We start from the raw sequence: 22,601 nt of genomic DNA, 5'->3' as shown, positions 1-22,601 counted from the left end.
AGCCGCTGATCTTCTATCATCCTTGTTCCTGATTTTTAGCAAGAGATAATATCTTGCACCTACCTAGAAAGAATAATGAGCTTTGCAAACAATCATTGGCGTACCCATGCCAGCAGGAAAGCATCAGGACTTTTCTTGGCAATCAGCATGAGTTGTTAGGTAAGAGTCATAACAGCTATTACCATTGCCAAATAAGGCATTTGACTATGGAGATGAAATCAGTGGATGCCATCGCAGAGGTGGCAATAAATGAGCTGACAGATGAGGATGGAAGACTATCCAGACCACAGAAAAGACATAACAAAAGACAAAAATAGGTGGGACAAAAAGCATAAGTAGAACCTCATGGAAAAGTGAAGAGGTTCCAGAAAAATGCTGGATACAAATCTAAAGAAACTTTTTTTTTTATACATTCCTAGGGGGAGGGAATGTAAGAGTTGGGGGAAGGTATTTCTTCACATTTAATGATATTAAGGAAGAGAAGGCAGTCTTTAAATCAACTGGATACTTTGTTGAGGCCAAGATTAAGTTCAGAGACATTAGAAGGGTCCTAAGGGCTAGATTCACTAACCTGCCCGATTGTGTCCGATCCATGTGTGAGATCCGTGGCAGGCTGACGAATTCTCAATGCGTCCTCATGCAAATGGGGGCGATCGGAGGCATGCCCCCCCACCGATCACACGGATCACTGGAGAGCGATCCTGACACATGCGCAGACCATCTTCTTTGCCTGTAGATGGTCTGCGCATGCTCACCGTGAAGGAAGAGCTGGAAACTTTTTTTTTTTTTAATACAGAGTTGAAAACTTTTGCGAGCCCATGGTTTTAACCCGGGGGTTGAAAGCGGGGCTGCACCATGGGTTAAAACCACGGAGTCGGGGCAGAGAGCAGGGCAGCAAGAGCAGAAGAATTAGGGCAAAGAGCAGGAGAAGCAGAATCGGGGCAGAGAGCAGGGTTTTTGCACAAGCGACTGGTGTCCTTAGTGAATTTAGTCCTAAGTCAATAGAGTATTTGAACACCATTGGCATAACAAAGAAGTGTGTAGTTGTTCGATTAAATCACAAAGAGCAGGGGAACAAGGAAGATGTTGAATAAGATAGGAAACCAGAAATAAAACTTGTGGAATCCTGAAATGTAGCGGAAAAATTAATGAACTCCATATATACCCACCAGGAACTTAAGATCAGCCGATAAACTGTTCCATCCTATAGGGAAATAGTTCACGAACATGTTAGGGACGCTATCTTTGCAGTCAATGGCCCAAAGCTGTGGAATTTATTACCAATATCATTACGATCACTAACTTCTATTGATAAATTCAAGGCAGACCTGAAAACATTCCTTTTTTGCGGATGCATATTAATTCCCTCTTCAACATACAGCACAGAGGGTATCAAGCAAAATGGAACCTCCCTAATGTTTTTCCCCCTTTCTCTTTTCTATTATATTAGGTAGTTCCTCTCCCTGACCTCCATGTTGTGTCTGTTCATTATGTTTAACTAACTATGATTTTCATTGTATGTATTTTAGATTGTAAGCCACCCTGAAGGTTTCCCCAAGGCACGGGGTAGTAAATTTTTAATAAACTTGGAAACTATTTATTTATTCAATTTTCTATAACATTCTCCCAGGGAAGCGCAGAATGGTTTACATTAATTTATTCAGGTGCTCAAGCATTTTCCTTGTCTGTCCCAGTGGGGTCACAATCTATCTAATGTACCTGGGGCAATGAGGGGAATAACTTGATATATATCAAAGCAAAAAATGGGAATAAACCAAAAAATACAAAATGTCAATCAACTAGAGGTCTATTAATTAAAAATACATGTCACTACAACCATTTATGAAGGAAAAGGACCTCAGAAATCCAAACTATAGACTACATTGATGTCTATTGGTTAGAACTGGATTGAATTTTCTTTCATCGATCCTAAAAAAAAACCCTTCAGAAAATCATTTATAGATATTTATTTTCTCTCTTGTCTTTATCTTTTTATTTTCTCTCTTGTAATCTTATTTGAAAGAAAATTCAAACCAGTTCTAACCAATAGACATCAATGTAATCTATGGTTTAGATTTCTGAGATCATTTTCCTTCATAAATGATTGTAATGGCATGCATTCTTAATGAATAGGCCTTTAGTTGATTAAGGAACTTGCCAAGGGTCACAAGGAGCAGTACAAATTTGAACCCACAACCTCAGGGTGTTGAGGCTGCAGCTTTAACCACTGCACCACACTGTCAGACATAGTATGGTAAAAGATAGCACGGCAAATCTTGTCTGACAAAAACAGTAACACAGTTAACAAAGCATGGTAAAACACAATACGACAAAATATGATGTGGCGAGACATAGTATAGCGAGCATAGTACGGCAAGCATAATATTACAAAGTATGGCTAACATAGTATGACATGACAGGCAAAAATGCATGATGAAACATAACACAGAAGATATGGAATGGCAAACATTGTATGGTAAATGTGGTATACGAGACTGTAGCATGACAGACATAGTATGGCAAAGTATGGTAAATATGGTGTATAGTATACAGTAGTAGGACAAGGATGGCGAACAGTATGGCATAGTGTGGTGGAACATTGTATGACGACACATGGCATGGTCAGACATACGATGAATCACATGAGCATTTGAGATTCGAGACAGTGGAGGGTCGGGGCCCTTTGTCAGAAGATCCAGGGACTTTGGATTGGCACACTCTCATAAAGGGTCAGGGGGAAGAGGTGAGTTTTTATTGCCTTCCTGAAGTTCAGTAGACCTTCTAGTGATCTTATGTGTGTAGGTGGTTTGTTCTAGAGGCTTGGTAGGTAGTGCGAATAAGATCTTTTCTGGGTGTTCCAAAGGCAGAGGGTGCATCCTGAGGGCACATGTAATTGCTTTTCTTCTTGTGAGCAGTTTGGGGCATAGGGTTAAAGCTTGGAGGCCATATAGGCTGGTACCATGTCATGGAAGAGTTTGTAGGCCATTACTAGGCCTTTGAATATACTTTGTTTGTTGATTGGTAGCCAGTGGGTAGCATGCAATGCTAGAGTGATCGGGTCTTGTTTGGCGGTATTTTGCACTCATTGTAGTCGATGGAGGTTTTTTGTACTGAGCCCATTTAAGAGTGCATTGCAGTGGTCCATATGGGAGAGGACGAAGGCGTAGAGTAACTGAAAGAAGTCTGGTTCCGAGAAATATCATCTGATTTTCCGTAGCTGCTGAAAGTACTAAAATAAGGTGGATACTAGTTGGGAAATATGGTCAGAGAGTGAAAGGTCGCCAACAAGGATCACTCCTAGGCTATGTACTTTGTCTTTGGCCGTCAGGGTGTCCCATTGCCAAGAGATCGATGGGTGGGTGAGTTCAGGGTCACCTCTGTATCCAGAGAAGCACGGTTTTCACTGCATTTAATTGCATATTGTTTTGGGTCATTCAGCTCTAAGAGACAGTTGTATAGTTTGGAGATTTGAGCATCTCAGTTTGAGGTATGTCATTGGCAAATGAGTGGATCTATATTTGGTATTTTAAGGCAATGTCTATCACTGGTCTGCTGTAGAGGTTGAATAGCAGAAGGGACAGGAAGGCGCCTTGTGGTACTCCATATTTTATCAGTTTAGGTTGCAATACTGTATATCTTAGTAGCATGTTTTGGGTCCTATGGCGAAGGAATGATGAGAACCATCAGAGCGCTTGATCATTGATTCCAATATTTACGAATCTGGTGAGGAGGTGGGGGTGATCGACAGTATCGAAGGCGGCACTGAGGTCTAGAAGGACCAGTAGGCCATCATTTCCTTTGTCTAGTTTGTTCCAGCAATCATCAATAATGTCCACTAGGACTGTTTCCATGCTATGGAGTTTTCTGAACCCAGATTGGTAAGGACATTCTTTCTGTCGACAAGGCCTGGAGTTGCGATAGTAGGTCTTTTCAAGGATCTTGGAAATGAAAGGAAGGTTGGAGACCAGTCTGTAGTTGCTGTGTTCATTTGGATCCAGGGTCGCTTTTTTTTGTTTGTTTTTTTTAAGATTGGCCTGATAATTGTCAATTTCTAGCTTTGTGGTACTGTTCTAAATTGCAGGGAGGAATTTATTAGAGGTAGGATCGATTTGATGAAGGCATCTTTTGTGGCCATCAGGATGGATCCAGAGGGTCGCAGTGCAGCAATTGTTTTTGCTAGGTTGTCATGAGAGGCCAGTTCAATGCTGACAGATTGCCATGGGCTGAATGTCAGGCCCCTATCTTTTACACATTTAAATTAAGTTGAATTTTCAGCAGAAAACTCATGCTCATAAATTTGGCTGGAGCATATGGCATAGATTTAGGGCCCTAACTTAGGTGCACAAATTTGGGAGTAGAGAATGACACGGTGGCGGTTTACCCGCGGCCACCGCGTTTAGCTGCGGGTGACCCGCCGAAACAGGGAACGAAAACTAGCAGTCGCTGCGGCGACGGGGACAAGGCCATTCACCGCCCCGTGGGGCGGTGAATGGTCTTGTCCCCACAGTGAGGCATGAAGGATCACGTGGTCCCCGCAGCCCACACCCGCCTGCCCAATCGATCCTAGTGTTTAGCCAGCTCTCTCCCTTCTCCTCACCTTAGTTTGTAGGTTTTCTTTTTCGGCGACCCGCACGCTATCAGAGAGCCACGCACCCGCTGCTGCTCAGTTTCGATCTTCTGCTCTGACGCAACCGGAAACAGGAAGTTGCAGCAGAGCAGAAGATTAAACACTGTTCAGCCGCGCATGCGCGGCTCTTTGGGAAAGTGTGCAGGTCGTCGAAAAACAAAACCTACAAACTAAGGTGAGAAGAAGGGAGAGAGCTGGCTAAACAGTAGGATCGATTGGGCAGGCGGGTGGTGGCTGCGGGGACCGTGCGATCGCTCGTGTTCCCGGCTCAAACTGGAAGGAGGGAGTGAAAGGGAAAAGGATTCTGGGCCAAGGGGATGAAGACGGAAAGAAAAACCCACAGCAGGAAATAAAGGGAAGGACAGGCAGGTGAGCCAGATGCTAGAAGCAGGGGGGGGGGAAGAAAGAGGGAAAAAAGCTAGATGGGGTTGAAAAGAAGAGACACACTGGTATGGAAGAGGAAGATAGGGGAAATCTGGACACAGGAAGGTAACAGAAAGAGGGGAAATTATGTGCATGGGGCATAGGGACAGAGACATAAAGGGGACATGCCATGGGGATGGTATATGGACACAGGGGGGGGGGGGCAATGACAGATGCATAGGGGAGATACTAGAAATGGAGAAAATAGGAGCACAGAAGAGAGATGGTTTGTGGGGATGGGACAGGGACCGAGCTTGCAGGCTCCAGTGAGTTGCACAAATTACATTGTAACGTGCCATGAAAATAAGAGGGAGGAAGGTAGATAGATAGGCCACGCGAGAGGAGCTGAAGGGTAGTAGAAAGGAACAGATGGTAAAGGAGGGAGGGAAGGGTGGTGGTGGAAAGGAATAAGACAGACATTGAAGGAGGGTGGAGAGGAACAGACCCCGAAGGGAAATGTGGAAGACAGTGGGAAGAAGACAGATGCCAGACTATGGGGGAGCGGAGGGAAGAAGATGAGTGCTAGACCAATTGGGGGGGGGGGGGGTCAAGGGAGAGGCACAGTAACAGCAGATGGAAGACGCAGAGAGAAGACACACAGTGGATGGAAGGAATTGAATGAGAAGATGTGGAAAGCAGAAACCAGACAACAAAGTTAGAAAAAAAAATTATATTTATTTATTTTTTTTTTGCTTTAGGATAAAATAGTATATTAGTTGTGTTGATAAAAATTTATAAACAAAGCCCTGCCAGCTGAACATCTCTTTCTCTAGTTCAGCAGCAGGAACTTTGATTTATAAGAAAGGAATAAGCTAAATATTACAGTACTAAGGCTTATATGGATGCAGCGGGGACGGTGACGGGGCGGTGAAAGGGATGGCGGTGACGGGGCGGTGAAAGGGATGGCGGTGACGGGGCGGTGAAAGGGATGGCGGTGACGGTGACGGGGCGGTGAAGGGAACGGCGGTGACGAGGCGGTGCAGAGGATGGTGGGCCGGGGACGGGGCGGTGACGGGGACAGATTTTTTCCCTGTGTCTTTCTCTATTTGGGAGCTCAGCTCTTTTTTAATACTGGGCACTTTGGTTTTCCTATATGACCCTGCTTTTCAGCCCTATCATATTGTGAAATAGGAAAGGCCTAGAAATGTGCCTTTGCTCTGGCTCTATATCACTTCACAGATTGCCCATGTGTGTATGTACCCAGTATAACATGGAGTCATCCAGAAGGAGGGTAATGAAAGACTAGTAAGTTGGAAGCCCCTATTTGATGTAATTTTTAGTTCGTTTTTCCCCATTTATTTTTTTGTTCATTTTCTAAGTTATCTCTTTTCATAAAAATAAAATAAAATAAACAAAAAATGAATTAAGAACAGACATTTAAAAAAATAAAACAAACAAAAAATGAAGAACAGACATTACAAAAAAAATAAAACAAAATGAGGATATTTTAAGTGTACACAGCTAATAAGAAGATGGAAACAAAGTTAAGAAAAAATAATTAAGTCAGCAGTGAAGTAAGGTGGCTAAACACCTGGAATGGAATTAGTGCTGTGCTATCTTTTTAACACGGGTGGAGAGGGGGGGGGGGGGGGGGTGGAGAGAGAGGAAACAAACTATCAGTCCTGCACTTTACATTTTATAGTCCAGTCCCAGAGGATTTCAGTAGAAACATTTTCTGTGCCTGGTACATTTAAGAAAAAAACAGCTAAAGCCATCATACCATACGGCTTTCCCTACGGTAGTTTACTATTTTCAGCACGTTAAAAAAATAAATAAAAAGGCTCTCAGGGCAGTTTGCTAGCAATAATCGATCTCCTAACAGTTGCGCCAGCGCAATTATGTTGGATCCCGAACTGTTCCGTAAAGGGAATTAGATATTGCGCTCGCACAATCCGCAGCAGGGCTGCATTTGGCACGAGACGGGAAGGGGCAAAACGCGCGTTCTATCCCCTTCCTGCACGAGACAGCTCTACCGACTTCTCGTGCACGTGTTACTTCCAATATCCTGAAACGTGCAAAAAAAAAAAAAAAAAAAAAAAATCATAGCATCGAAGTGAATGGCTTTTTAACCAAAAGGATACTCTCCGTTTTGGAAACATTGGCGTTCTCCATAGATGTCTTGTTCCCCCCCCCCCCCCCCGTCTAAAATGTAAAAATTAAGCCCGCCCCATTACATACTCCTTACAACAGCTCGGACAGCCAAACTTTACTATATACAGTTCTGTTTGCGTTAACGTTAAACGAGCCTCTTACCTGGGGCACACGTTGCTCTCCGTCTGGACTCGGTTCATGGTTTTTTTTGGCGCCATGTTTCCTGAAAGCCCACCCGCGTTCACTTGCTCTCCTTCAAGCTGGTCATGACGAAGGACTCGGACACATAATCGCACTGGTTGCCGGAGGACACGGACTTGCCCCGGGAGGAGCCCTGCGGGGTCGCGTTCCTTTTCCGGAACGAAGAGGTGAACCTGTAGAAAGTCCGGCGCCTGTTCTTCAGGTAGTCCCTGTAGTTCTTGGTGAGCAGCGTGTACAGGAACGGGTTAATGCAGCTGTTGCTGTAGGTCAGGCAGGTGACCAGGTAGTTGATGCACTTCTGGGTCCGAGGCGACAGCCGGATGGAGCGGTCGTAGAGCCGGACCAGCTGCCAGATCCAGAAGGGCAGGAAGCAGGCCCAGAACACCAGCACAATGCTGAAAATCATGATCAGGACCTTCTGCTTGGGGGAGCGCTTGCTCTCCTTTTTGTTCACCGGGTGCCTCTGGGATTCCAGGTAAGTTCGTGCCAGCCTGGCGTACAGGTAGCCGATGACCACCCCGGGCGCCATGATGCTGGTGCTGAAGAGCACCGTGAGGTAGATCTTGTAGGCGTCCCGGTTCCAGGTGGGAGCGCACATCCTTTTCCCCTCCTTGCCCCCTGTCAGGCGCACCATGATCATCATAGGCAGCGCCAAGAGCAGAGAGACGCACCACACCGCCCCCGCCGTGGCCTTCCGGTAGCCCTTCGACCTCTGCACCGTGTCCAGGGGCTTGGTGACCGCCATGTAGCGCTCGGTGCACATGACGGTCAGGGTGAAGATGCTGGCGTGCATGGTGAGCAGGTCGAGGCTCAGCAGGATCCTGCAGCCGACGTCGCCGAAGTACCAGTCCTGGACGAAATAGGTGTAGACGATGAACGGGATGGTGGAGAGGTAGAGCAGGTCGGCCGTGGCCAGGTTGATGATGGAGATGTACATGGACGCGGCGTACCGCATGGAGTGGCACATCACCACCAAGGTGTACACGTTGCCCGCCACCCCGGCCACGTACATCAGAGAGAGAACGGTGCCAAAGGCGGACGTGATGACCAGCTCGTCCACACCGCTGACCCGGGGGTCGGGCACGGAAAAGTTGACGAGAGAGTGGTTGGGCTCCATCGCGCGCACTTCAGAGGGTTTCCACGCCGACTGGCAGAGAAAGCCAGAAACTTGAGTGCTCTGAAGAGAGAGAGAGAGAGGCTGAGGAAGAGCCGGGGGAACCCCTGACGTCAGCCCCTCTCATCCACTTTACCTGCACGCAGAGCTGTGAGAGGATGGGGAAGCAGGTATGTAGGAAGCACAGCCTGAATGAACGCAAAAGCAACTAAAATAAAGTGAAAAAGGCAAGGGCTTAAATAGTTCCGCAGGAAGCCAAGGACAAGAGTAAAGGAGAGAAAAAAAAAATTGCTTGCACAGCTCAAACCCCATTCACAAATTCAAGGCAGTCCTCCCGTGCTGCAAGCAGCACCGCCTCCGGCCCCTCCAACATCCCCTCGTTGCCCACTGCTCCTATGCCAGCTGCACACTGCAAACTCCCAGAACACGCCTGGGAGCAGATCGTGGGGCTCGTGCACATCTGCAATAGGGAGACGCCACCTTACATCTTCAAAGCGATGTCACGAAACGCCATCCGGGATTCCTGGGACCATTCATTGTCTGACACAAATCTTCACATACACACGCACAGTTCCCTGGAGACTTTCCCCCCATCTTTCCAAGAAAACAGGTTTCCAGAACAGGGCTGTGGAGAAGAAAGCAAACATTTTTTTTTTCTTGTCAAATCAGTAAATGTTGCAAGTTGCCTTAGAAAGGCCATCTTCAGACTTCCTCCTTCCCTTTGTTGTTTCTCCAGGACGCATTCTGTTTCTATCGATCATCTTCTGGCTGTGAAAGATATGAGGTATTCCTGTGGGAAGTCTTGATGCTGCTCCACAGGAGGCTAACCACCCCCCTCTTTCACTCTCAGAAACCACAGACAGAAAAGCATCCTTTTAGTATTATGTTCATTATAGGTAGCACTCTTTCAGTTAAACATGCTTAAACTCCAGAAGCCTCCATAACAGAAATTAAGGGACTGGTCAGCCAAAAATGACAACTGTGTTTCACCCTGATCATGATTTTCAGCATTGTGCGGGAAGGGGTAAAGTGCAGACAGATCAGCAGGGCCCAAAACAAATGTCCTAACCTCTAGGTTACTTTAGTAGCTTGTGAAATAATAAAGTTTTGCCACTTTTAGTCTCAGCATAAGTCATGGCTCTGACAGGTTTCCATGACACTTTAGCTCTGACAGATCCTAATGTTTCTCCCTCCCTATGCTGAGACTAAAAGTGACATGGACCTCGGGGCAAAAGTATTGCCACTTTCAGTTTATGCAAGGGATCCCGATATATGTCTGTTCTGAACTGGCTTATTGGTTTTGACTGTTCAATATTTTTATATGGAGTTCTTTTTTGTTTTCAGTTAATATTTCTGTTTGGGTTGTATGGTATAGTCAGTTTTATTAAACACATTTTTTTTTAATATAAAGGTTGTTAGGTGCCATTGTATTTCATGGCAAAATACAGAAGTAGGTTGCCGGGCCTTCTGCGCAGTATGAATTCGATGTTGTCACCGTAAACGCATCGAACACGATCCTTCACCTCCAACACTGCTTCCCAGATGGGTGGTACATCCTTAGTCTGACATCTCTGCTGAAAGCTATCCACCTTGGGAGGCCCTGCTGGTAATATAACAGAATAGCCTTACTGGGTCTGACCAATGGCCATCATGCCCAGTAGCCCGTTCTCACAGTGGCCAATCCAGGTCACCAGTACCTGGCTAAAACCCAAAGAGTAGCAACATTCCATGCTACCGATCCAGGGCAAGCAGTGGCTTCCCCCATGTCTTTCTCAATAACAGACTATGAACTTTTCCTCCAGGAAATTGTCCAAACCTTTCTTAAAACCAGCTACGCTATCCGTTCTTACCACAACCTCTGGCAATGCGTTCCAGAGCATAACTATTCTCTGAGTATTTCTTCCTATTGGTTTTAAAATGTTTTCCCTATAATTTCATCGAGTGTCCCCTAGTCCTTGTAATTTTTTGATGGAGTGAAAAATTGAACCACTTGCACCCTTTCTATTCCACTCAGGATTTTGTAGAATTCAATCATATCTCCCCTCAGCTGTCTCTTTTCCAAGCTGAAGAGCCCTAACCTTTTTAGTCTTTCCTCATACAAAAAGAGTTCCATCCCCTTTGTCATCTTGATTGTTCTTCTTTGAACCTTTTCTAGTACCGCTATATCTTTCTTGAGATAAGGAGACCAGAATTGAATGCAATACTGCAGGTGAGGCCGCACCATGGAGCAATACAGAGGCATTATAACAGTCTTAGTCTTCTTAACCATCCTTTTTTTTTTTTTTTTTTTTAATAATTCCTAGCATCTTGTTTGTTGGACCCTAGCATCTGGTAACTATGATTTGGGTTATTCTTCTCATTGTGCATCACTTTGCATTTGTCCACATTAAATTTCATCTGCCACTTAGATACCCAATCTTCTAATTTCCTAAGGTCTGCCTGCAATTTTTTACAATCTGCATGCGTTTTAACAACTTTGAACAGTTTAGCATCATCTGCAAATTTTAATCACCCCTCTCGTCGTTCCAATTTCCAGATCATTTATAAATAAGTTAAATAGCACCTGTCCCAATACAGATCCCTGTGACAGTCCACTGTTTACTCTCCTCCATTGAGAAACATGACTATTTAACCCTACCCTCTGTTTTCTATCCAATAACCAATTCCTAATCCACAACCGAACTTTGCCACTTATCCCATGACTCTTTAATTTTCTCAGGAGCCTCTCATGAGGAATTTTGTCAAAAACTTTCTGAAAATCAAGATACACTACATCAACCGGCTCACCTTTATCCACATGTTTATTCATACTTTCAAAGAAGTGAAGCAAATCGGTGAGGAAGTATTTCTTCACCGAAAGAGTGGTTGATCATAGGAACGAGCTTCCGGTGCAGGTAATCGAGGCCAACAGCGTGCCTGATTTCAGTGGCGTACCAAGGAGGGGGGTGGGGGGGGGGGGCGGTCCGCCCGGGTGCAAGGCCCGAGGGGGTGTACAGCTGGCCACTTACCGGGGAATAGGCTGCCGCCGGGGACAGGCTGCCATTGCCGACATCAGAAAGAAGCCAGCGCCGAATTCTCCCTCCCTGCTTCTCTTCCCCGAGCCGAGCAACTCTAGCCGTCCGACGTCAATTCTGACGTCGGAGAGGACGTTCTGGGCCAGCCAATCGCTGCCTGGCTGGCCCGGAACATCCTCTCCGACGTTAGAATTGACGTCGGGCAGCCAGAGTTGGTCGGCTCGCGGGAAAAGAAGGAGGGCAAATTCAGCGCCGGCCTGTTTCCGATGGCCAGTGGCAGCCTTTCCCCGGCGGTGGTAGCAGCATGGTGGTGGTAGCGGCGGTGGCATGGGGGAGGGAAGGGATAAAGAAAGAAGGGGGGGGGAGCCAGAAAGAAAGCAAGGGGGCAGGGTGAAAGAAAGAAATGGGGCACGGAGAGAGAGAGAAAGACAGACATACAGAAAGAAAGGGGGCATGGAGAGAGAAAGAAAGAAGGGGACAGGATGAAACAAAGAAAAAGTTGAGGGAGAGAATGAGGTCTGGAGGAGAGGAAGCATACAGGAGGCTGAAAGAAGGGAAGAAATATTAGATGCACAGTCAGAAGAATAAAGTGCAACCAGAGACTGATGAAATTACCAAACAAAGGTAGGAAAAATGATTTTATTTTCAATTTAGTGATCAAAATGTATCCGTTTTGAGAATTTATATATGCTGTCTATATTTTGCACTATGGGCCCCTTTTACTAAACTGCAATAGCAGTTTTTAGCGCAGGGAGCGTCGAGAGCAGCATGGGGCATTCAGCGCAGCTCCCTGAGCTAAAAAACGCTATCGCAGTTTAATAAAAAGGGAGGGGGTATATTTGTCTATTTTTGTATAGTTGTTACTGAGGTGACATTGCATAAAGTCATCTGCCTTGACCTCTTTGAAAACCCGCGGCATATAAATGATAATTAACATTTTCTCTGCGTACAATGTGCATTGTGTTTTTAAAATTTTATTATTGGTAGATATTTTGACTTGGCCACGAAGGTAACAGGGAGGGAGGGAGGGGAACTGCTGAAAGACATATAGTAATCCTTGCAGGCTTGACTGCAGGGAATTATTTTTGTAAAATCATGTTTTGTTATATGACTGGCATTATTTAGACTTTAATTTCTATGAATGAATAGAATGAAAATTATATAAAATTACTTGCTTGTTTTTATGTGTGTGCACTGAATGAAAGTGGAGACAGAGTGGGCTGAGGACGCTGAAGGGAAATGGGGAAGAGAGAGTGGGGAGAAGACGCTGATTTATAAATTGACAATTGTACAGAATATTGTTTCTTTTTATACTTTAATATAATAAGTTCAATATAAAACAATTCAAGGCTTGTGTGGATGGAATCAGGTGGTTTGTGGGGATGAGGACCGAGCTTACGGGGATTAGTCCAATAAAATGGTATTTTCATATTTCTCATTATTTGTTTAATTTTTATTTGTTAATTTGTAAAGTGGTGATTGTTATGTATCAGTTTTTCAAATTTACATCTACTGTCTTTATATTTTGCACAGTATTAGAGGACATGTATTACTGTTTTTGTGGTGTTGTGGTGTTGCATTGTATGCAGAGTCTGGTTTCTTGGCAGTTCAGTTTAACTTTTGTCTACATATTTCTATTTTTAGTTTGTGTTTATTCCATATTGGGCAAAGGTGTATCTGTCTGTGTGTATGAAAGGGACATGGCTTTCTGATAGCATCGACTGTACTGGATCAATTGACTGTGCAGGATCTGGTTTGTTTAGTTTTACAATGTATGTGTTGGTGTTCTAGTGCTCACTGCAGTGTTTAAGATGCTGCCTTTTCCTAGGTACACTCTTGTTGTGCGATATGTAGATTGTTACTAAAAATCATATTTTTTATATAGATGGGGGGTGGGGGTGTCAAAAAATGATGGGTCCCGGGTGTCACATATGCTAGGTACGCCACTGCCTGATTTTAAGAGTAAATGGGATGCCCATGTGGGATCCCTAAGAGGGTGGAGTTAGGGATGGGTCATTGGGAGTGGGATCTCTAAGAGAACAGACTAAGGGGGGTGGGTCAGTAGAGTGGGCAGACTTGATGGGCTATGGCCCTTATCTGCCGTCATTTTCTATGTTTCTCTTGGCTGAACCCATGCTAACTCTGTCTCATTAAATCATGTTTGTCTACGTGTTCCACAATTTTATTTTTTATAATTGTTTCTACCATTTTACCCAGCATGAAGTCAGGCTTACTGGTCTGTAATTTCACGGATCTCCCCTGGAACCCATTTTATAAATCAGCGTAACATTGGCCACCCTCCAGTTTTCAGGTACTACAGATGATTTTAGCAACAGGTTACCAATCGCTAACATGTTTGAGTTCTTTTAGTACCCTGGGATGTATTATCAGCACCCCTTGCCCCTCTTCCCACATTTTACCTCTCCAGAAGTAGCAGGTTCTGTAGTCACATATTTTTATCTGCATTTTGCAGAGGAATTCCAGGTCTGGGTTCTGGGTGGGGCTTTTATTTATTTAGGTTTAAGAAAGTATGCACATATATTATCGCCAAAATAACTACTGGTACCTACACTAAATAGCAGATGTCGTCCACAGGTGGGTTATCCAGGGCCACTTTACAAGTGAACTTACACACTCAAGCTTACTTTGAAAATTGGTGTAACGTCTGTATGTAGCAGCCCATAAATCTGTGCAGGCTATTAGAAAATTCTCCCTTAAGTTGCCTGGCAGTATAAACTATTCTTTAATGTGGTTATTCAGAAACTGTATGGAAACTTTCCAGTAACGGATTTTGCTTAATTCCTTGTTTTGGAAGAACATTTTATCACAGCGTCTTGGTTGTCATGGCTATTAACCTGGCTACAGAAAAGCACATTTCCTGCAGGTTCATAATAATGAGTGGTAATGATGATGGAGCACTTTGAGGAGGAATCCAGCCAGTCATTATGACTTCAAGTAACTTTTTATAAAAGGTTCAACTTTCTATTACATTAATAGAGCTGCTTTTTTTTTTTTGCAAAATTTTCTATTGCATTAATGAAATTGGTTTTATTAGAGGTTGTTTTGTCTGGTTCCAAGTGCTTTAAAACAGGTCGTATCGAGCCATGACTCTTATATAACTGTTTGATAGCCCCCCTCCCCCCCCCCCGAGGTACAAAATAATGATGCTCCTATAGAGAGCCCAACCAGATCATGACCTCAAATATGGGTTTTGTGAACACGGTTGGGGAAGTGCTGTTTTAATGGAAGAAAAAAAATTTCAGATCAATTTATGGTTGAACTCTAGAGTTTTTGATCCAATCCAGCATAAGAAAGCATGAATAAGATTGTGGTTTCAAAGGGTCAGATGAACTAAGGGCCACTAACAGCCTCTTTTACAAAGTGGCGCTAGCGGCTTTGCTGCGCTAATGGCCCCGAAGCCCATAGAGATTTAAAGGGTTTCGGGGCCGTTGCCGCGTGGCAGCCGCTAGTGCGGCTTTGTAAAAGAGGCAGTAAGTATTGGGAATGGCAAAATAGTGTCCTACAATGTAATGACCCTGCTAATATTACTCTTGTAGACTGGTACAACATGACATTTTTCTTCTTGACAACCTACAGCTACAGACTAATGCCTGAATATTGAAGGTTAGCTTCAGGTCCTGGTCAGGGACCAGGATTCCAAAATAATAAAGTACAAAGCACCAGTATAGAGGTGAAAATGCTTTATTCTTAATCAAAACCCAATGCACAAATATCCAATTGCGCTTGAACGGTGGAACTTGCTGGGCAACATTTTAAAGCTGCTGTGAGCCAGCAGAGGGTCTTTTAGCATAGGCTCACGCGCAAGTCCTGTTACATCCTTTCCCCTCTGACAGGAAATTTGCATAGGAGAGGATGAGATGCAACAGTGCGGGAGAGGCCTAAGCTGCACTTTGATTTTGGTTAGTGCGCTCAGGCTCAGGCAGAAATAGGGTAGTGGTAATGGCAGGCTCAGCATTGGGGAGGGAAGATGGGGGGAGCTGCTGGACACAGTGGAGAGGGGGGGGAGGAGCAAGATGGGTTAGAAAGGAGATGCTGGGCACAAGAAGGGAAGGGGAGCAGAGATGAGATGCTGGACACCTGGGGGATAAGGAGAATAAAGAGAAATGCTGGACTGGGGGAGGGGGGGAAGGTTGAGCTAGTCCTGGGGGGGAGGGGGAGTGGAGTATGCAGCTGACAGGCTACCTAGGACAGTGTTTCCAAGTTGTTCCTGGTGTACCCCCTCTCTAGTCAAGTTTTCAGGTTATCCACAATGAATATGCATGAGACTGATTTACATACACTACCTCCATTGTATGCAAATCTTTTGCATGCATATTCATTGTGGATATCTTGAAAACCTGACTGGCAAGGGGGTACTCCAGGACCAATTTAAGAAACACTGACCTAGGACCTTGTACTGGTCCAGGGAACTTATATATGAAGGCTTCATAATGACTTGATGATGTTATATAAGACTGTTCACCAGAAAACATCAACAAGCCTTTTTAAAAAAATGTTATTTATGACATTTAACAGCAATGGATATGCGATTCAGTGAGTGAATTTAGGTGGGCAGATGACTGAGTGTGTGTATGTGACTGCATGGAGAGCGACTGGATGGGGTATGTATAAGTAACTGACTACGGTAGGTGCAATGTATTTGAATAAGTACAAGAAGTGAGTCATCCCCTTCCCTCCCCACATCCTCCTATCAGTACAGCCACTGATTGAGGAGTAGAAGGAGAAGGTCTGAGGCACTCACATTTTCCTCTTTCTGGCTCTATTCTTTTTTTCCTTCTATCCTACACTCCCACCAAAAAGTCCAAAAGATCAAAGAACTATAGTGTAAGCTAGCCAAAAACTATGTTAACAAACCCTCAACAAAGCCCTACCGATACAGAAATCCCACTCTGTATAGTCATCACCACCTCCCAGAATCAGACAAAACAGAAGTGATAAACAAGAAAATACACAGTCCATCCACATCACCCATCAATCCATGTTTCGCCCAATGCTGTTTCAAGGGTCCTCCCTATTACAAACAGAAAAGGTTATTTATCTAAATTCATTTATAAAATATGTAAGCCTTCGCCACTTAATTATTCATATCATAATCTTAAAGATTCCGGCAGTTGTGGTAAAAATTTTATTTTTAAGATTATGATATTAATAATTAAGTGGCGAAGGCTTACATATTTTATAAATGAATTTAGATAAATAACTTTTTCTGTTTGTAATAGGGAGGACCCTTGAAACAGCATTGGGCGAAACATGTCGAGTCTAACCCTCCCAAGCCGAACAAATTAAACTGAAGGTTCAAGAAAGGAGATATGTAAAGAACTAAATAGCACAAAACTAAGCTAAGTTATTGCTTTATTTATATTTATTTAAATATTTATAAAAGAATGAAATAAGTAAGCACGGAGCACTTTAATATACAAATGTAGGGAGAAGTGCAATTATGTAAGGCACACATGCACTTTAAAGCAGTTGAAAAGAAAAAATAAATGTTACAAGGAGCTGATGAGGAAACAACCACGTAAAGCTTGCCGTAATGAAAGGTTTTTGAGGCGGTGAGTGGTGGGGCTGAGGCTCATGAAGTTGTTAAAAAAATTGAATGCTTATAAGTTGTGAAGAGCTCAGAGTAATTAAAAAATATAGTTACAGGTTCTATTCTCTGCGCAAAAATCTATATTATACATTGATCATACAATGTTTGTTATTATATGCACATTTCAGATATAACGACACATCCACAATTCACACACCTAATCCAACACATGCTCACACACACAGTCTGGGGCCCCAAACAAGTCACACGCATATCTATCACATATGTTTCTCTGTTTGTGATGTTACCCAAAGATAACCAGAATAGGTGTCAATAGTAACGTGCAGATATTTCCATTTCCCGAAAGGAGGATATTGTGTGACATCCATTTGCCACACTTAATTTATTGTAAGTCTCCTGGGTTTTACCCCGTACTCAGCAGCAGAATGCAGCTGAGAGCATTTGTGGGCAGGATTAACATTTTCACCAAGGCTTTGGCATTTTAGTGGAAGAATGCATGACTATCTATGGAAGGGGTAAAGTGTGCAGTATCTGCAATATTATCTCCTGTAGAAATGATTCCAGGAAGATTTGGATGGCTACGAATGTGAAACACGCTAAGAAAGCATTTATGTGTTGACAATAATGGGCGTAATTCAAGAAACAAGGATAGTAAGTTGTCATCAATTGACGGGGTGACATAGGCACCAGGAAGCTGGTAAACTAAATTATGAACGTACAGACTGTCAGTGATCAGGTTCAATGGACAGTGGGAAGAGGTTTTTCAGCGCAAGAATAACAGTGGCTACATCTGAGCGCTGAGCGGATTGTTGCGGGGGAGTGAACAAGACCCGAGAAGCATTTTCTTGGGTCCAGTGCACAACTCCGCATGTCTTGCTGCCGTCTGTATAGACAGTGAGCGCGTCAATTATAGGTGTTAAGCTTAGTGCAGAATGAAATTCCAAAACGCCTGCTGCCACTAGAATTAAGCGTTTATCTTTAGGATAATGAACCGCAAGGCACAAGCGGAATAGAAATCACTAATGTAATGTAATGTAATGTAATAATGAGGACAAATATGACCGATTTAGGATTAATAAAGAAAGCGCTATCTAATCTTGAATCCTATTAACCCATTGTGTTAATAATAGTAGGTTAATAATCATTATCATCTTTTGAATGTCTGGTGTTATATAGATCAAATCTGAAGGTTGTTTGCCTTAATTAAGTTTTAAAGTAATAATGATAGGAGCAGCAAATGAGTGCAGTAATTTATGACCCAAATAAATATAAGGATACTGCGTCTGAATTTTATTTCAGGTGCAATGCACAACCCATAATGTTTTAAATGTGTGGTCAATTCAGAAATCCATTCAGTTTTTATTTTCGGAGCTGCTTATTAAGATATTTGTTTTATCATCTGGATGTAGAGGAATGGTGAAAAAACAATGTTTAAGGTCTATTACCAAAACCTCCCTTTTTATCGGAATTATGTTAGGATTTGGAGTGCCACACTGTAAAGGGCCCATTGGTTGATTTAGTTTCAATAGCTGCAGTAAAATTTTCTGGTGTCATTTTATTACAAACACTGGAGAGTGCCAGAAGCCAGCATTTTTCTTTATGAATCAGTAATTTATTCTTCCATCAAATTACCAAAATACAATTAATAGCCAAATTTTAATTTGTGACCACTCAATGAGGAGGCTATTAATTCTTGTAATAACATGATTCAGAAATAGCTTACCGTAATTGCAAGTATCTTGGAAGGCATTCCATATCTGGGGGGGTTTTCTGGAAAATATGTTTCTTTTCACAAAATAAAAAACATGAAATACAACAAATTGCCAGTTCATTTATATGTAAACATTAATATCACAGTAGAAGGCTCCTATCTTATAGAGATTACCTGTCAGAAAAGTTTAAATTCACCTCTGAGTGAGTCCTGCCATTCAGTTAATAATTGTCTTAACCAGCGTGAGCAAAGGCTATGGAAGGACACATCCTTCATATCTTATTTGGGACAAACCTAGATAACATCAAAGTCATCAGTACTGAAGAGTTGCAAACAAAGGACCTGGGCTGAAGCGTGTCAATAAACTTGATAAGAAGTGCAAAGGTTAGGTAGTTTGGGGAAGAAATGATCCTAGCCACAGTATTAGAGAGAATCTAGAAATTTAACAGTGACTCCAATTTATGAGGGATAATTAACACCCCACATCTTAGTCACCAGTATTTCAACTGATTTACAAAAATATAATTTATTGTTGATATCTTCTGAACCAAGTCTCAACTTTACAAATATAAGAGGTTATAAAGATAAGAGGTTAAGGTCCCCATTCTCTCTCTAGAGCTTTTGACTAACTCCTCCTTCCTAATTTCTCCTCAGACCCATCTTATCAGTAACACAAAAAAAAACTCACAAGAAAAACACACGTTCTTACTGGCAGACAGTCCTATTTTTCTCACTCACAGAAGCAGTCTCTTCTCACACACAGAAGGAGTCTCTATATCCACTCTGTATTTTAATATTTCTCGGTTCTATTAAACTCATTCCTGCGCCTACAACAAGTATCAGGCGGTCTCCCTAACCTGTTTATAAGTTTGGCTCCCTGTTTGATGCTTGCATAACTTTTAACTGGTGTTCCTGAGGCTGGTACTTTATGATATGCTCTGAAGGCACACTGACTACTTATCGTCAGCATTTCTATTGGAAGGACACCTTGTTGGGGAATAGTGGAAAAATTTCCTGTTCCATATAACTGGGGTATAAAGCCCTCCAGACTGCAAACAATACCATGCGCATAATATCTTTCCAATCTTGTGGTATTAACGTATACGCTCCAACCATGGATTCAAATAACCCAGCTGTGAAATTACTTTTTAAACCTGTCTCTGAGATAGATTTACGAATTTCTCGCAATATTGCAAAGGATAATGGTTAATAAGTAGCTGTCTGTCCTGGACCATTAGGATCCTGAGCATATGTGACTGGATAGGCTTGAATTAAATCTTTCATGTCCACTGCTGATAATTGCCCTTCCTCTCTGGCCTTTTTTATCATTGCTTGAAACGCGCTTAAAGGTTGCACTAATGTTTCTGCCTTTTTTTTCTGTAAAGGAGCTGAGGATACCTGTGCTGGAGGTATGATTTTTGGATATGTGTTCTGACTTGAATAGTCAGGTGGGGAAACGGTTAATGAAACCGTTGTCACCTTGGAATGCGTCTCTGTCCCTACAATTTCCAAGGCACGCTCACACTGAGGCCATACCTATATGGCTGCCAAGGCTAGAGGCTCAGCATACAAAACTTTCCCAACTCTAAGCCAATCTTCTAATTTTAATAATCCCTTGTCTGAATACTGGAAGCAGTGCTCTTCTATCTCATGTACTAAACAGTTTAACTGTGAATCAGAGGCCTCTCTATCTGTATGTCTCAGAATATTCTTCAATTCTGTCACATGAGCACGCTGTAAATCTGACAGGGAATTGCCCATACTTACTCGAAGGGATCCCAGAGGATGAGGTGCACCAAGTCCAATCGTCAGACGGAGCAAGCAGGGCGAGGGTCGGTGAAGGTTCCTGTGTTTGGGCGCCACTTGTAGGAATACCCCACAAAGGAAACACACACACGCAGTCTTAGAATCGGGAGGAGGCGCTAGTAAGGGCTAGCTCCGAGTCCCTATTTATTATGCTTCTAAGATAATGACATCATAGTAACTCCCTCTTTTACACATCTCATGATTGGTGAGTACAAAGGTACATGGTTTTACACTGGTGGATACAAAGATGGGTACATGCTTTTACCTCGTGATTACCCTCCCTTTACCTCATGCTTTTATCTTGTGATCATTCTCCAACTCAGCACTTAGACAAGGGCCTGATTAACACGAGGACAGGGCCTGAGTCTTTGCACATCCTCAAGGCCTGTCAGCTGATGTCCGTACCAAATAAGGACAGCTCAAATAAGATAAGCATGTGACAGGCCAAAGGTTATAATGTATACTCCTTAAGCTACTAAGCTCAGGGTTTTCACGTAGGCAGAGTCTGATTGTTGCCCATATAAGGAATAAGGGACAAGGGTAAACTTGTGTCAGGTTAATATGTGACAAAGGTCTAGTGACAAGATGCTAGCATTTTCCTTTACTTAGAATGGCTGCATGGCAAGAAGGGAAAGGGAATGGGGATAATTCATAATTCTTTCCCAGGGGCTCATAATTCTTTCCCAGGGGTGGTGAAATCAGTGTGCCGATTTCTCCCTGTTTCAGAATGGTAGAATGGCGTCCCTACAAGGGAGAAATGAGTTACATCTAGCTAATATATGTAGAGGGTTTACAATTTAAGTGCTAGATTACTAACATGCCTTAATGTGTTAATGTATGTTAATCCACATTAACATGCTTTATGCACTTAAGCCCCTATTTACTAATGCTTAATGTGTGACAATACTATTATTACATACTAAGCATTAGTAAATAGGAGCCTTCATTAGTAAAGGAGGAAGGAGTGGCCTAATGATTAGAGCTACAGCCTCAGCACCCTGAGGTTTTGGATTCAAATCCCACACTACTTGTGACCCTGGATAAGTCATCCAATCCTCCATTGCCCCAGGTACATTAGATAGATTGTAAATCCCCCCAAGACAAATGATGTTTGAGTACCTGATTATAAACTGGTTAGATAAATGTATCGCAAAACAGGGTGATTATGTGAAAATGTGATGTAATTTGCTTTTGAGATATTTAATATATAGTGTTTAAATAAAATAAAAGTGCAGAAACTTTTTGAAGATCCCTCATATATGAACTTTGGAAAAAACACTTCTTTTGAAGTAAGCCCTACCATAATGTATCTTCCCTCCCCCCCCTCCTCCCTCTTATTTTGATTTTCAATCTTGATGTATTTATTAACTTACCATAATGTATCTTCCCTCCCTCCACCCGCCTCCCTCTTCTCTCTTATTTTGATTTTCAATCTCGATGTATTTATTAGCTTACCTAATTTCTCCTCCCGTCTTGTTTCCAGTATTTCAGTCCGTTTATGCCTCCTTTTTATTATTTTTAATTTTTAAATTCTTTTTTTTAAAAAACTTAGTCCATTGTAAACCGTTTAGGTACCTGTTTGATAAATGGTATATCAAAAATAAATAAACTTGGAAGGTAATAATTACTTACCTGTAGATTTGTTTGCCTTAAATTCTTCATTTTTCATACTTCTTAATTTGGTGTCACCCTCTTCTGATGCACTGTTACTCTATTGTAATTTCTTTTGCCATTGTTTTGAGTGCCCTTGGAGAACATCACTCAGACTACTGCAGAGTATAAATGGTGCACACTGTTCAAGACTTATTTATTTTACCAACTAATTGTAAATTTATCAACATGACAATCTGTTGACATTATCTTAACCATGTTCAAAACATAATTAATAAAAAAAAAAAAACCCACACACAGTTGGATCAATATGCAGTCACCTTGGCTGTTGCAATCAAAAAATATTTAGCACCATTATCTGCTGAATAGGGTTACCATATGGCTCTAGAAAAAGGAGGATGGATTGAGACATCCAGGTTTTACTTCCATTA

At 42.7% G+C, this 22,601-nt stretch overlaps 1 protein-coding gene across 1 annotated transcript in view; it reads right to left on the bottom strand.

The window, feature by feature from the left end:
• Positions 1 to 8,459, bottom strand: part of LOC117368156 (urotensin-2 receptor-like) — a 60,542-nt gene extending 52,083 nt beyond the window's left edge. Inside the window, exon 1 of the mRNA XM_033961524.1 lies at positions 7,304 to 8,459. Coding sequence (XP_033817415.1) covers positions 7,383 to 8,459 — 1,077 coding nt within the window. The 3' untranslated portion in view covers positions 7,304 to 7,382. The remainder of the gene's footprint in view (positions 1 to 7,303) is intronic.
• Between the last annotated feature and the right edge of the window lie 14,142 nt (positions 8,460 to 22,601).

This window comes from Geotrypetes seraphini, chromosome 10, assembly GCF_902459505.1.
Source record: "Geotrypetes seraphini chromosome 10, aGeoSer1.1, whole genome shotgun sequence".
Lineage (NCBI taxonomy): Eukaryota > Metazoa > Chordata > Amphibia > Gymnophiona > Dermophiidae > Geotrypetes > Geotrypetes seraphini.
The sequence above is the reverse complement of the archived record's forward strand: the minus strand, read 5'-3'. Positions and strand labels throughout refer to the sequence as shown.